Raw genomic sequence first — 13,735 nt, forward strand, 5'->3', positions numbered from 1 at the left:
GCTTTGACGTTCCACATGAGTGACATGAATGAGGAATATTCCCGTAATCCAGTGCTTCCTATCTGTGATGTCCCTGGGGGAGTTGAGTGCCAAATGTCTGCTTTCAGGCTGCCTCTAATCCGATGTGTTCAGGTATAAGACACAATAATTGGCGGAGGTCACAGTAGCCACCACTAAGTGTACAAATACCATCCTTCATAACATTTTTAGGATTTTGTGACCATTTAGTAGAATTCCCTCCTTAATGAATGGTGAAACTGGAATATGTCAAACATTTCACAGATGTCACATATTTTATGTAACATCTACATTATGTTGAATATAATTGGTAGATTGGATCAAAGATTCAATATAACCCATAGTGACAATAATCAATATCTTAAAACTAGTTAGAAAATACACCTTAACCTTGTATCTCTGGAACTGTATTCATTGGGGGGAGCAGGCGGAGGAGGGGGAAAGAAAATGCAATTGCCAGATAAATAGAGAGAAGGACATTGTTTGAGAGTGTAAAATATCACATCATATCATTTCTCAGAATATCTGGAGTAGATTGAAAGTACTGCAGTACCATTGCAATCAGTGCAATGGAGCAGATGCACTGCAAAGAAATCCATTTATCCATTGTATCCTCTTCACTAAATGTATGAAATGTAGAAAGGTTAAAGCTATTGGTGTGGTAGGGGAAAGCAGGTGCTGATGCTAAAAAAGCATTTATTCTTAATTTTCCCCACTTGCTAGTGATTTACCACCCTCCCCTTCAGTTCTGTTCAGAAACCTGGGCATACGAATACTTTGGGCCCTGCATATGTAAATTTTCTGAACTTAAGGATCCAGAACTGCTGCTAGCCTGAAAATGCCAAACATTATAAAGGACTTTCCAGCATTAGATGAGCTAGAAACTGGACCTTTAGGTGTGCATATGATTTCAGGAAGCTGAAGCCTTCATTAGGTTTTAATCAGACTTGCATCAGAAGCTGGCGGAGAAGATTTCTACTCATTGCTGTTTATAGTGCTATTATAAATCTGTTCTTTATACGCACATTTACAATTTCTCTATAAGTAGCGGACAGCGGAAATCTTTCCCCATAATCCCTTTGAAAAGATAACTCTGAAAACCTTTTATTTTGCATGAGATGCTGGATTTGGCAATCCTAAATAACAATTAACTTGTAGAACAGAACACATGTTCTAAAATATAGCAAATGAGTTTCTGTAAAATAAATCCAATGATATTTGCACATCCATGTATTTTTCTTCTCATCCTGTTTTGCTTGCTTTCTACATTTTTATTGAACAGTGGGAGATATTTTTTTGTTGGCGTTGCATTTTAGTTTAATTTGTATTCAGAAAAGACTGTGTCCGTAATAAACAATCTTCTTTGTCCTGTTTAAACTAAATCTATTCAGTTTGGCTTGTGGAGGGATTCTATTAAGATAAAATGGCATAATTAGATTAATTTTCTAAGACTCATTAAATGTTCATTAACGACGTCATTTACACAGATGTCCTGTAGTCAGACAGTCAACGTTCTTTATTTAGAATTCATGGAGATTTAATGGTGTGGAAACGATAAACTGTTGCAATGAAATGCATATTTATTTCAAAAATAATTACCGGTTACAGAGTTACATAGTGAGGAACATTCACTGCTGGAAATGTACTGTAGAAGATTTATGAATCTGAAAAGTGATTGATTAAGATACGTTTTTTTATAGGCATGGGAGTAAATCTATTCATAGAAATTATTACTGCTAGAGAAAAATAACATTCAGTGCACGGATGGTACCTTTTGTTGATGTTTTTAACATTCTGCGAATTTGGGAATGTGACATGGACAGTGACATGACTAATCTTTGCTACTTGGTATAAAAGTTGCTAGAACAACATATACATTGTTTTTTATAGTGAATGTAAGACATGTCTATACAGTTGAGGGTGGGTTTGACGTTCTGTAGATTTGAACAAAATGGACGGTTTAGTTTGTTGGTCAATCAGTGTAAATCTTTGATTATAATATGCCCCCACTTTGGGCGAACAATTTGGGGAAATATATACTGTTTATGTATAATATTTGTAAGCATGGACACCTGATTTTGGAACTGCTAACAAAAAGCATTTAGTTGTGTGCCCTTGCAATAGCTACAGTGTGGTAGAGAAGCTTAAGTGAGTGATATTACAAATAATACTTGTAATAATACTCAAGATTGCACCCTGAGATGTATGGTACAAGAATCGTTAAAGCATTTGTTCCAGTTGAACAAATCTAACGTCTGACTTTGGCATGGTTCCGCATTCTACAAAAAAAAATGACTGAGTACAGACAGTCAGCAACTTTTCCAAAGTTGGAAATTATTTTCATTTTAGAATCTGAGTCGAATATGCATCCTGTACTTTGAACATATTTGAGAGGAAGTGAGTATTTACACTCAAAAGATTTATGTTAATTATTTTGTGGTCCATTATAGTTTGGAACATGGTATCTGTGAAGCCTAAAGAAAGGGAAATGGTGTCTTTGAAACTGCTTTGTCATCAAGATCCACAGATACAAAATAAGCGAGAAAGAGTAATATGAATTGGCAAGTGAAAAGGCATATTTAGGTAATGAGCATCTCTGAACAATTAATGATGTGTGAATGCTATCCTATTATAAAATCATAGAATGTTACAGCATAGGAACAGGCATTTGGCCCATCAAGTGTGTGATGGTGGATGAAGGAAAAGGGGATGAAAGCATATGGGAAAAGGGTAAACACCAACAGGGACTGGTTGGGCCTATTTCTTGTTGAAACGTCTATGTATTTGTATGATATTGTTATAAGTAATATATTCAGAATTAGAAAGGATGAGTACTACTTTGTCTAGACATTAAAGAATTCAGCAAATAGTCGGTACATAGAGTATCTGAGGACTGGTTTCAATCTTTTTTCTATTGATGTTTTTGGATGTGCGTATTGATACATCAGGTTACACAAGCAACTTTTAAGTTTTCATTGTATTGCAATAAATGTCAGTGTGTACAAGTTGGCAGGATCAATAAGGATGTATGTTTTACAACTCAATATTGTGCCATGTCTTCTGTTGCATGGTAAGCTTACCAGTATAGTTGCTATGTGCACAATCCAGTATGTAAGCAGTTACCAAAATAGCTAACCTATCAGTGTCTGCTGTTTTTGTTCTTTGTCAAGATCTAATTGTACTTTTCAGTACTTTTGTTCACAAATTTCCAGGCTTCATAATATTTGGGCAGTTCTTCTCTGTTTGTATGCTGTTACCTAGTTTTTCAAATATACTATTCTTCCTAAGAATGGTGGAGAAATGATGTTATGAATAACTCTCAACAATTATAAGAAGTCCAACTCTACATGTGTTCTCCAGTTTAATATGAGTCATCTCATTGGAAATGAAGCTATGTACTTGACAACTGTGTGTTTGTGGGATATAACTTACCCATAGGTCCTGGGAATAGGTGAACGTAAAGTGTTTTAACCAGTGAAAAATGAAACCACTCAAAGCACATTTAAAGATATAGGAACGAAAGGAGGAAAGAACTTGGATTTATGTAGTGCCTTTAATGAACTTAGGATGTCCCAAAGTGCTTTACTGCCAATTAATTATTTTTGAAGTGTAGTCACTGTTGTAATGTAGGGAAATGTGGCTCCAATTTGCACATAGCAAGGTCCCATGAATAGCAATAAGATAAATGACTGGATAATCTGGTTTTGGTGGTGTTGGAGAATAAATGTTGGCCAGGACACCGGCAGAAACTTGCCTGATTTTCTTCGAAAAGTGCCATGGCATTTTTTACGTCCTCGGTTTAACGTCTCATCCGAAAGGAAGAGTGATTCTTCAGAGGAAGAGTAAGGTATTTTTTTTTTATTTGTTCATGGGATGTGGGCGTTGCTGGCAAGGCCAGCATTCATTGCCCATCTCTAATTGTCCTTGAAAAGGTGGTGGTGAGCCACCTTCTTGAACCGCTGCAGTCCGTGTGGTGACGGTTCTCCCACAGTGCTGTTAGGAAGGGAGTTCCAGGATTTTGACCCAGCGACGATGAAGGAACGGCAATATATTTCCAAGTCGGGATGGTGTGTGACTTGGAGGGGAACGTGCAGGTGGTGTTGTTCCCATGTGCCTGCTGCCCTTGTCCTTCTAGGTGGTAGAGGTTGTGGGTTTGGGAGGTGCTATCGAAGAAGCCTTGGCGAGTTGCTGCAGTGCATCCTGTAGATGGTACACACTGCAGCCACTGTGCGCTGGTGGTGAAGGGAGTGAATGTTTAGGGTGGTGGATGGGGTGCCTATCAAGCGGGCTGCTTTGTCCTGGATGAAGGTGCTTAACATAATTAAGAAGAGAAGAGCCAAGGGAGATTTGTTACAGGCAGAAACCATGAGTTGTCTGAAGGGCGGGTAGTAAGTGGACAAATGCAGTTTGAAATGGTAAGCGGAAAAGTAGAGAGGGAGCCTGGCCAGGACAGGTCACTGTCTGGGAGCCTGTATGATGGTGTATAAGCAGCAGAATGCTCACAATAAGCAAGGACAATGACCACAGTCTCTCTTACTCATTTCATTCTCAAACAGTGACAGTTAAAAGAATACTAAGTGGAAAAAAAAGTTCTCAGATGATATGGGTGACTGAATGGAAGTTGCTGTATCAGTGACGAGTTCAACAGTCATTATTATTAATCATTTTGTACACTCATTGGAGAAATTTATATTTTTGCAGGAAATGTTCACTTACCTTGCCACTGAAATGAAGAAGTTGTCTGAAGCTCATGGCGAAAGACTTCTAGAGACTTCACATAACCCTGTGTCTTTAGGTAGATCTGATTTTTTTCCTTTTTTAAAATTTGATAATCATTTTTGAGTGCTTTCACTGAACTCTGTGTACTCCTGTCAATTCAAAACATTTTTTTTTACTCTACAAAAAGTCAAATTGCCGAGTAATTCGGATTAAGCAAATTTAATGTAACAGCTCAGGAGGCTTTTGTTTGCATGATTTCAATTCAAATTAACAGATAATTTAAATTAAGCAGCTTTTACTCTATTCGGGAAACTAAGCTAGTCATACAGGAAAATCACTTGGCAGAAGGCGCTGAAACAGCTACATTTTCAAATTACTATAGTTGAACTATACAAATATTGAGTGACTTTTTTCAGTCAGTAGTTATCCATTGTAACCAAGGTTATTGGAGGAGTGAATAGCAGCATGCTAAGACAAGCTTTTAGCACCAGAACAAAAGCAAATTACTGCGGATGCTGGAATTCTGAAATAAGAACAGAAAATGTTGTTTTTCTGAACGGTTCTGATGAAAGCTTTCAAAAGTGAACTGGATAAGTACTTGAAGGGCTACAGGATAGGGCGGGGGAGTGGGACTTGCTGGATTGCTCTTGCATAGACCCGGCATGGACTCGATGGGCCAAATGGCCTCCTTCCGTGCTGTAACCTTCTATGATTCTATGAAAGGTTACTGACCTGAAACATTAACTTTGTTTCTCTTGCCACAGATGCTGCCTGACCTGCTGAGTGTTTTCCAGCATTTTCTGTTTTTCTTTTAGCACTAGAGGTCACTATAACACAGCAGTTAGCATTTTCTCAGAGTTTACTTGCAGCCTTGAGTTACAGCTAGTTTATGAATATAGTTGAACAAGGCTAGTGTTTCCTATGAACTCTGTAGCACACAGTTTTCCTATGTCATTTTGTGAGTTGTAGCCATTGTTTATCCTGCTTTCTGACATCACATGCTAATACAAGATTTAAAGGTAATAGCGGAAGTGCACTTTTACCAATCGCATTCAGGAATCTTGCTGAACTACTCGCTGTAATTCATTTTTCTGATATGAATTATGTAATGCATGGAACATTGTGTGTAAGAGTCTGGTTCCAAGCATGCTTTACTCTGCCATTGACCTTCATTCATTTATTCATTATGGATACTTACAAGATAATTACAAGCTAACAATCCAGTTGAAGGATTTGGGTAATAGTTATGAATGTTGCCTGAACCCCAAGACTGCATCAGTGCTTTAAATTAATTAGGCACGATCAGTTATAAATATAAAATTAGTGAAGTTGTTTTGAACCTGGCTTTCTTACTGTTGTGATGCAGCCCACTTATTCAATGTAAATACTTAAAGTTCTGCTTTGAAGGTTAAAGTAGTGCTATCATAAAGCAGGAAAATGCTATCACTGACTTTTAGAAGATATGAGCTAAAGCTATATTGGATCATGTGACAGGATCTGCGGGTTATTTTTAACAGTAGGTTGCAGGGAATCAGTTTCTTTAACCCATTTCCCTTTGGTCGTTTTAATAAGAAAGTGAGAGTAAAACCACAGATGGCAGGTTTTTCAGCTGGATCTTTCCTTTTGTTTTAAAAAGCACGTTCAGCTTTCAGACTGTTGTCTTAAAAACTGGCCACTAAATTGTTGCGACATTTTGAAGAGTTGCGATGACATCATCTCAATAAAACATATCCGTGTTTCGTGGAGATGATGTCACAATGGAGCTGCAAGGGGAAAATTTTGTCATTTTTTGAACATTACCCAAGATGTGGTATGATCAGAATTAGCATGAAGAACTGTGTGATTGTGGTCTGTTTCCCAGGCGCGATGCTCGCTGTAACTCACTTGTGGCTTCTTCAGTTCTAGTGTATAATTCACATCCCACCACAAAATATCCTTGTATCTCAATCTGCTACCAGGCACATTGTCGGTGAAGTGGGTGAAGCTGGTCTAATGTTCCTTCTTAGAATAGTGACACTAGAGATGCTTTGCAGCTGCTAGTCCTTAATTGATTTTTATCAATTCAAGTACTCATATCTGGAAAGTGATTTAATTAAATTTTTCCAAACATAGCAATAATAGAGTAAAAGCTCCATCTCTGCTGTTTTTGCTTTAGATTGTGTAAATGTTATCACAATGTAATTAGTTTTATGACATCAAGATACCAGTTTAATTGCCATATAAACATTCATTGTAGCATGATATTACAGTACATAACTTTAGTATTTATAACTTAACCATGATTAGTTTTCTCAATTTAATTTAATGGCTAATTTGATTAACCCCCTTGAATACTGAGTGGCATTTGTTATTCTTAAATGGTGCACTTGCAGTGCGCCTACCGGTTTTAGACTGGAGAAGTACAAGCTGGCAGAACCAAGTTACATTGCTAGCTCCATACCGCTCCGAGATAGGGGAAAAGTAGAACTCTGTGCACACATCTTTAAATTGCCTGCAGGATCTCCGCTTGCTGGCATCCAACTGACAATGACATATTTAACGTTAATGAAGAGGTGACTTCAAAGGCATTTGCCTACGAAAGAAGAGCCACTGCACTTTAATAAATGAATCATTGTGCAAAGCACTTTCACAGTGATATACCACTATATAAACATAAATGTTACTATAAAGGGCTTTAAATAAAAGCTTCCCTCTACTTGTAGTTATGCACAGCTGGTGTGAGACTACCTCCCCCATGTTGTATCACATCTGGCAAATCCGAAACTGACGCCAGTTCAGCTACAGCTGCACTGCAAATCTTTTGATAGTGCCATGTCAAAACTGCTTTACAGCACCACAAAATGTGCAGTAGAACCACTTTATCGATATCTACCTATCTATTTATATATATCTTCTAAAAGTACTATTAGTTGTCAAAATGTTAATTATGTACATTTTTGGTTTAATGAAGAAAAAGCGAATGATGTTGACTGAAGAAAATTCTATACTAGACTTTTAAAGAAAGTCTGCAAATATATTTTAAAACTAATTGCCACGCTAAAACCTGATGAATTGTGTGTACTAAGAAGTTACTGACGGCGATCTTTGACTTCTGTCAAAGTGGACACGAAGTTGTCGTTGCAGCCGCACTGCCCACCCGTTGTTGCCGGCATGAGTCCCGGCCTCACTCACAGGCCGCAGGCAACAATGGGAGGGCACCAAGTGGGTGCCCCGCTGTAGCACGTCAGTTGTGGGTGGGCTGGAAATTAGTCAGCTCCCACAGTGAGCCGGCCAGCAGGTCAGGTCTGGGGCGGGGAGTATGGGGGCAGGTGCTCCAACAGGTCAGCGGGTTGGGTCAAAGTTTTTTGAGGCTCCTCCTGGCCCCGCACAAAAGAACGTTTTGTGGGCTGTTATTTAAATGGAGTCCAAGGCTCCCTTTACGGACCATTGTTTAGGCTGTTTAAGGCCTGGTACAAATGGGCAGAGAGTGCACAGTGCATGCTCTGCCAATTTGTACCTGAAAATTGCAATTGTGTCCTACAACCGGCAAAGGACACAATTTACATATTTAAGCAGCCTCCCGTCTGTTTCAGGTGTGCAGGCTGCTCGCCCATTTACAGGCCTGCTTGAAAATTGCATCAGGTGCGCCTTGGGTGTCAATGGGGCGGGAAGCGGGCAGCCAGCAGTTGAAGAGCGCCCCAATAGTGTTGGCACACATCATTATCAGGTCATTGATTCCTATTTCTTTAATTAATTCAGAATGTTTCCTGGTGGTCTTCTTTCTTCTGGGTCACCTTTTTATCAGGCAAATTCCTTGGCAGAGTGGGCAAGCCTAGGGACCGCTTCTTGTTGCGGTGTAACCAGCTGCCAGGAGGTGTGTGGGAGTACCACATGGTGACACTCTTTCTCACTTACTTATTTTATTTCGCCCATCCTAGAAAATTGCATTGCTTTCAGTGCCTCTCAGAGGCTGTGATTGAAAGTTCGACATATGCGGGACATTGATCCACAGTTTAAGTCAACACTGCCCACTGCCTGTGTTTTTGTTGCCATCTCCCTCAATGTTGCAGTTTATTGATTTTTTTTTGTATGTTTTGTATTTAAACACAAATTGTCTGAGACATGCTTTATGTGAAGCTCATACTGTGCAGTCATCTCATATTGTTCCTTGGTTTTCCACTCATTTCAGCAATGTCCTTGAAAAGATTCCACAAGGACAATGATAAGGCTGTCACTCAGCTTGGATCTATGCTTTTCACCAGACTGGTATCTGGAGCCAGGTGAGTTACTGAATAATTAGCACCCTTATTCCACTTATTGATCGAATTGTGCTTCGTTTTCCTTTTTGTTAATGAGGATCATGAATGTCTGCATTGGGTATGTGAGCTGCATACACTGAGACCTGTCATTTTAAAAACAGATCCTGCCCCCCCCCCCCCGCCCCCGACCATATACAGGAGGGAATTTTTAAAATTAATTCCACAGTTTGTGTTTTTCTGTACTTTGTTGCCGTATCCGGCAAGGTCACGAGGACTTTAAACTAGCAAATGGGGGCGGGGGGCGCTCAGGTGGAAAAGGTAATGTAAATGATAATAATTCTCAAACAAACAAAAAGGAAGAGAGTAGAGTGATAGTTAGAAATTATGCTTTAGATACTACAAGTAAAGGGAAAACTAAAAGATGTAAAGTAATTAAATTAGGAGAGAGAAATAAGAAATGTGTGAGAAAAACAACATTAGAGCTGAAGGACAGGTTAGGGTTTGTGGCCCACATAAGCATTCTTTATACAAGCGCAAATTCAACTTAGAGGGTACAACATGGTAGCCATTACTGAGACGTGGCTGCAAGACAGTCAGGACTGGGAACTGAATATACCAGGTTATAAGGTCTACGGGAAGGTTAGATGGGGAAGACTAGCCTTAGTGAGTAAGGATGAAATTACTTCAATGTTAAGAGGGGATGTAATGAGAAGTAAGCAGGCAGTGGAGACTTAATGGGGAGAATTAAGAAATGGAAAAGGAATTCAGACTGTAGTGGGAGTTATGTATGGGCCCCCGGGTAGCAGCTGTGAAGTGGCAGAATGTATAAATGCAGAGATTAGACAAGCATGTAGCAAAGGCAGAGTGGATTTAATGGGGCATTTTAACTTTCATATTGATTGGGATAAGCAGACGAGTTTATGTCAGAAAGATAGCGAATTTCTTCAAGGAGTTCAGAACAGCTTTCTGCAACAATATGTCCTAGAACCAACAAGGGGGCGGGCCATATTAGATTTATAATGAGTAATGAGCAAGATTTAGTTAACAGTCTAGTGGTGCGTGAACATTTATCTAATAGCGATCATCGTATGATCGAATTCAACGTTGTGTTTGAAAGGGAGAAACCCGTATCAGCTACTAAGATTCTAAATTTAGGTAAGGCCGACTTTAACAGGATGAGACAAAGACTGTCCACAGTAAGCTGGGCAAATCTGTTAATGGGTAAAACAGCAGAAGATTAGTGGAGGTGTTCAAAAAAGAATGTAACGTAATACAGAACCAGTTTATACCCCTAAGGGGCACGAGCTCCACTTACCAAAAAAAAAACAGCCATGGACGACAAAAGAGGTAAGGGACAACATAAAACTAAAAGAAAAAGCATACAAAAATGAAAAAATTGCACAGATCCTGGTGACTGGGAGAGATACAAAGAACAGCAAAGGTTGACAAAACAGATGGCAAGAGTTACAAAAAGAGAGTGTGAAAAGTAACTTGCAAGGGATATCAAAATCAACACAAAAAAAAATTACAATTATATTAGGAAATAGAGGGTGGTCAAGAGCAATGTGGGCCCCTTAAAAAACTGATAATGGTGATATTGTAAATGAAAATGAGCAAAGGCAGACATGTTAAATAATTACTTTGCGTCAGTTTTTACAGTAGAGGAAGTGGATAGCATGCCGGATTAATTAAGGAAACTAATTTTGAATCAGGGACAGAGACTCACCATAATTAACATAAGCAAATTAACAGTAATGAAGAAAATAGTGGCACTAAAAAGTGACAAATCCCCAGATGATTTCCTTCCCAGGGTTTTAAAGGAAGCAGGTGAGAACATTGCAGATGCCCTAACTATAACCTTCCAAAGTTCTCTCGATTCGGGAACCGTTCCTTTAGATTGGAAAATAGCACATGTCACTCCACTATTTAAGAAAGGTGACAGGGAAACCAGGGAATTATAGACCAGTTAGCTTAACATCTATTGTCGGGAAATTACTAGAGTCTATAGTTAAGGATAGAGTGACTGAACACCTTGAACATTTTCAGCTGAGAGCCAGCATGGATTTGTAAAGGGTAGGTCATGCCTCACAAACCTGATTGAATTTTTTGAAGAAGTGACTAAATTAGTGGACAAGGGAATGTCTGTAGATGTTGGCTATATAGACTTTCAGAAGGCATTTGATAAAGTCCCTCATAAGAGACTGTTAGCTAAAGTGGAAGCTCATGGAATTGAGGGCAAATTATTGACCTGGTTAGGAAATTGGCTGAGAGGCAGGAGACAGAGTAGGGATAATGAGCAGGTACTCAACTTGGCAGGATGTGACTTGTGGTGTCCCAGAGGGATCTGTGTTGGGGCCTCAACTATTCACTGTATTTATTGACAACTTAGATGACGGGATAGAGAGCCATGTATCCAATTTTGCCGATGACACAAAGATAGGCAGCATTGTAAGCAATGTAGATGGAAGCACAAAATTACAGAGAGATATTCATAGATTAAGTGAATGGGCAAAACTGTGGCAAATGGATTTCAATGTAGGCAAGTGTGAGGTCATCCATTTTGGACCTAAAAAGGATAGATCAGAGCACCTTCTAAATGGTGAAAAGCTCAAAACAGTGGAGATCCAAAGAGACTTAGGGGTCCATGTACATAGATCATTAAAATGTCACGGACAGGTACAGAAAATAACCCAAAAGGCTAATGGAATGCTGGCCTTTATATCTAGAGGACTAGAATACAAGGGAGTAGAGGTTATGCTACAGCTATACAAAGCCCTGGTTAGACCACACCTGGAGTACTGTGTTCTGTTCTGGGCACCATACCGTAGGAAGGATATATTGGCCTTGGAGGGAGTGCAGCGTAGATTTACCATAATGATACCTGGATTCCAACGGTTAAATTACGATGAGAGATTACACAAACTAGGGTTGTATTCCCTGGAATTTAGGAGATTGAGGGGTGATTTGATTGAAGTTTTCAAGGTATTAAGGGGAAGTGATAGGTAGATAGAGAGAAACTATTTCTGCTGGTTGAGGAGTCTAGGACTAGGGAACATAGCCTAAAAATTAGAGCCAGGACTTTCAGGAGTGAAGTTAGGAAACACTTCTACATGCAAAGGGTGGTATAAGTTTGGAACTCTCTTCCGCAAACAGCAGTTGATGCTAGCTCAACTGTTAATTTTAGAACTGAGATTGATAGATTTTATTAACCTAAGGTATTAAGGGATATGGGGCTAAGGCGGGTATATAAAGTTAGGTCACAGGTCAGCCATGATCTCATTGAATGGCAGAACAGGCTCGAGGGGCTAACTGGCCTACTCCTGTTCCTGTGTTCCTCTTCAAATTTTGAATTTAATTATTTATGGTTTTGGATCCAGTCTGCAGTTTTTTTCTGGGTCAAACTGAACATGTATGTAAATACTGCTTGGGCCAAACCTACATTGTTTCTTTCTCTTACCTCAGAGTTGTTCCTGTTGGCTCAGAACAAATTATAAATGGATACACTTTCCAAGGATTTATGTCTCACACTAATAGCTATCTGTGCCCTTATCTGAATGCTGCATCAGCTATTGGAATAAAAAAGCAAGATGTGGACCTTTTTATTAAAAAACTGGACAAGTGTCTCAAGACTTTACTGAAAGAGAAAAGAATTCCAGGAACAGAAATGGAAATTGGAACAGAAATATTGGGAAAACCTGAAGATGCTGAAATGGCAGAATGGTCAGAAAGTGTCCGAAATAGCCTAAAAGTTGGGACAGATGAGGAAAATCACCCTGTCTGATACCTCTTAAATTGGGCAACGGCCTACTTGCACAATTCAGAGGTGAACATTCAGAAGTGCATGACAGAAAGATAGGCTTAAAATTTTCATTATTCTCATTTTTTTTCTTTTTGTTTTCCTCTTCTTCTTTGCCAAGGATGATTGTTGATCATCTGGAGACTCTTGACAGGGAATTATGTTATGATCCTGAGTCATATCAGAGTAGTTAATGTTTACATGATTGTTTGCTGCGAATGATGGAAGCAATAATTTAACCTCATTATGATCTTATAGTTGCGCACGGGGTAAGCTAGCCTACAATACATATTTCTTTTGCAGTTCAGATTTAGATTGGGTTTTTTGGAAGGAAAAATAAAAACAATAATTGAAAATATTTTTAATTTGTTCTGGCACTGTGAGATTGTCCTGAGCATTTTTGATATTGTGTGTATTCCATTTGACATTGCACTGTTTCCTATGTTAATTACAAGCTGTTAGAATAAATGTATATAGAAATGAAGCTTGTAAATATGAAAATCATTTTGTAAATGAGGGGGGATTAACTATTTTTCTCTTCTTACGGTGAGGGTTGAAAGTGATGAATGATGCATTTACTTGTATCTGAGAGATTACTTGGTAGCCCAGCATTGCCTTAAGAAACCACTTTTCTCCTTTGCACTAGGCAGTACAGGGCTTCTGCTCTTCAGAAGCTTGTCAAATCAAATCCACTATAGACTACATGGAAAAAAGCCAGATCTCATTTCACTTGAGACCCTTAACAGGCAATACTGACAGAGTTAACATCCTCAAAGTAAGTTATCATTCTCCAACTGGATTATAGACCAGAGACTTGAGACTATTTGGGACTCAACTGCACACAGGCTAAGTTGCTCATTCTTAGCCCACAGTATAGATGTCTTTTGCAGTTTAGATTTAGGTTCCAAAGAAAAATGAATGCATGGCTTAAAAATATGATTTTTATTCTGATTGCATTGCAGAT

At 38.9% G+C, this 13,735-nt stretch overlaps 1 protein-coding gene across 1 annotated transcript in view; it reads left to right on the forward strand.

The window, feature by feature from the left end:
* Window positions 1-13,255, forward strand: part of sepsecs (Sep (O-phosphoserine) tRNA:Sec (selenocysteine) tRNA synthase) — a 57,149-nt gene extending 43,894 nt beyond the window's left edge. The window contains exons 9-11 of the mRNA XM_067989167.1: window positions 4,720-4,813; window positions 8,906-8,996; window positions 12,438-13,255. Of these exons, the coding sequence (XP_067845268.1) occupies window positions 4,720-4,813; window positions 8,906-8,996; window positions 12,438-12,756 (504 nt within the window). The 3' untranslated portion in view covers window positions 12,757-13,255. The remainder of the gene's footprint in view (window positions 1-4,719; window positions 4,814-8,905; window positions 8,997-12,437) is intronic.
* The last annotated feature ends 480 nt before the right edge of the window (window positions 13,256-13,735 follow it).

Source organism: Heptranchias perlo, chromosome 1, assembly GCF_035084215.1.
Source record: "Heptranchias perlo isolate sHepPer1 chromosome 1, sHepPer1.hap1, whole genome shotgun sequence".
In the NCBI taxonomy this organism is placed as follows: Eukaryota; Metazoa; Chordata; class Chondrichthyes; order Hexanchiformes; family Hexanchidae; genus Heptranchias; species Heptranchias perlo.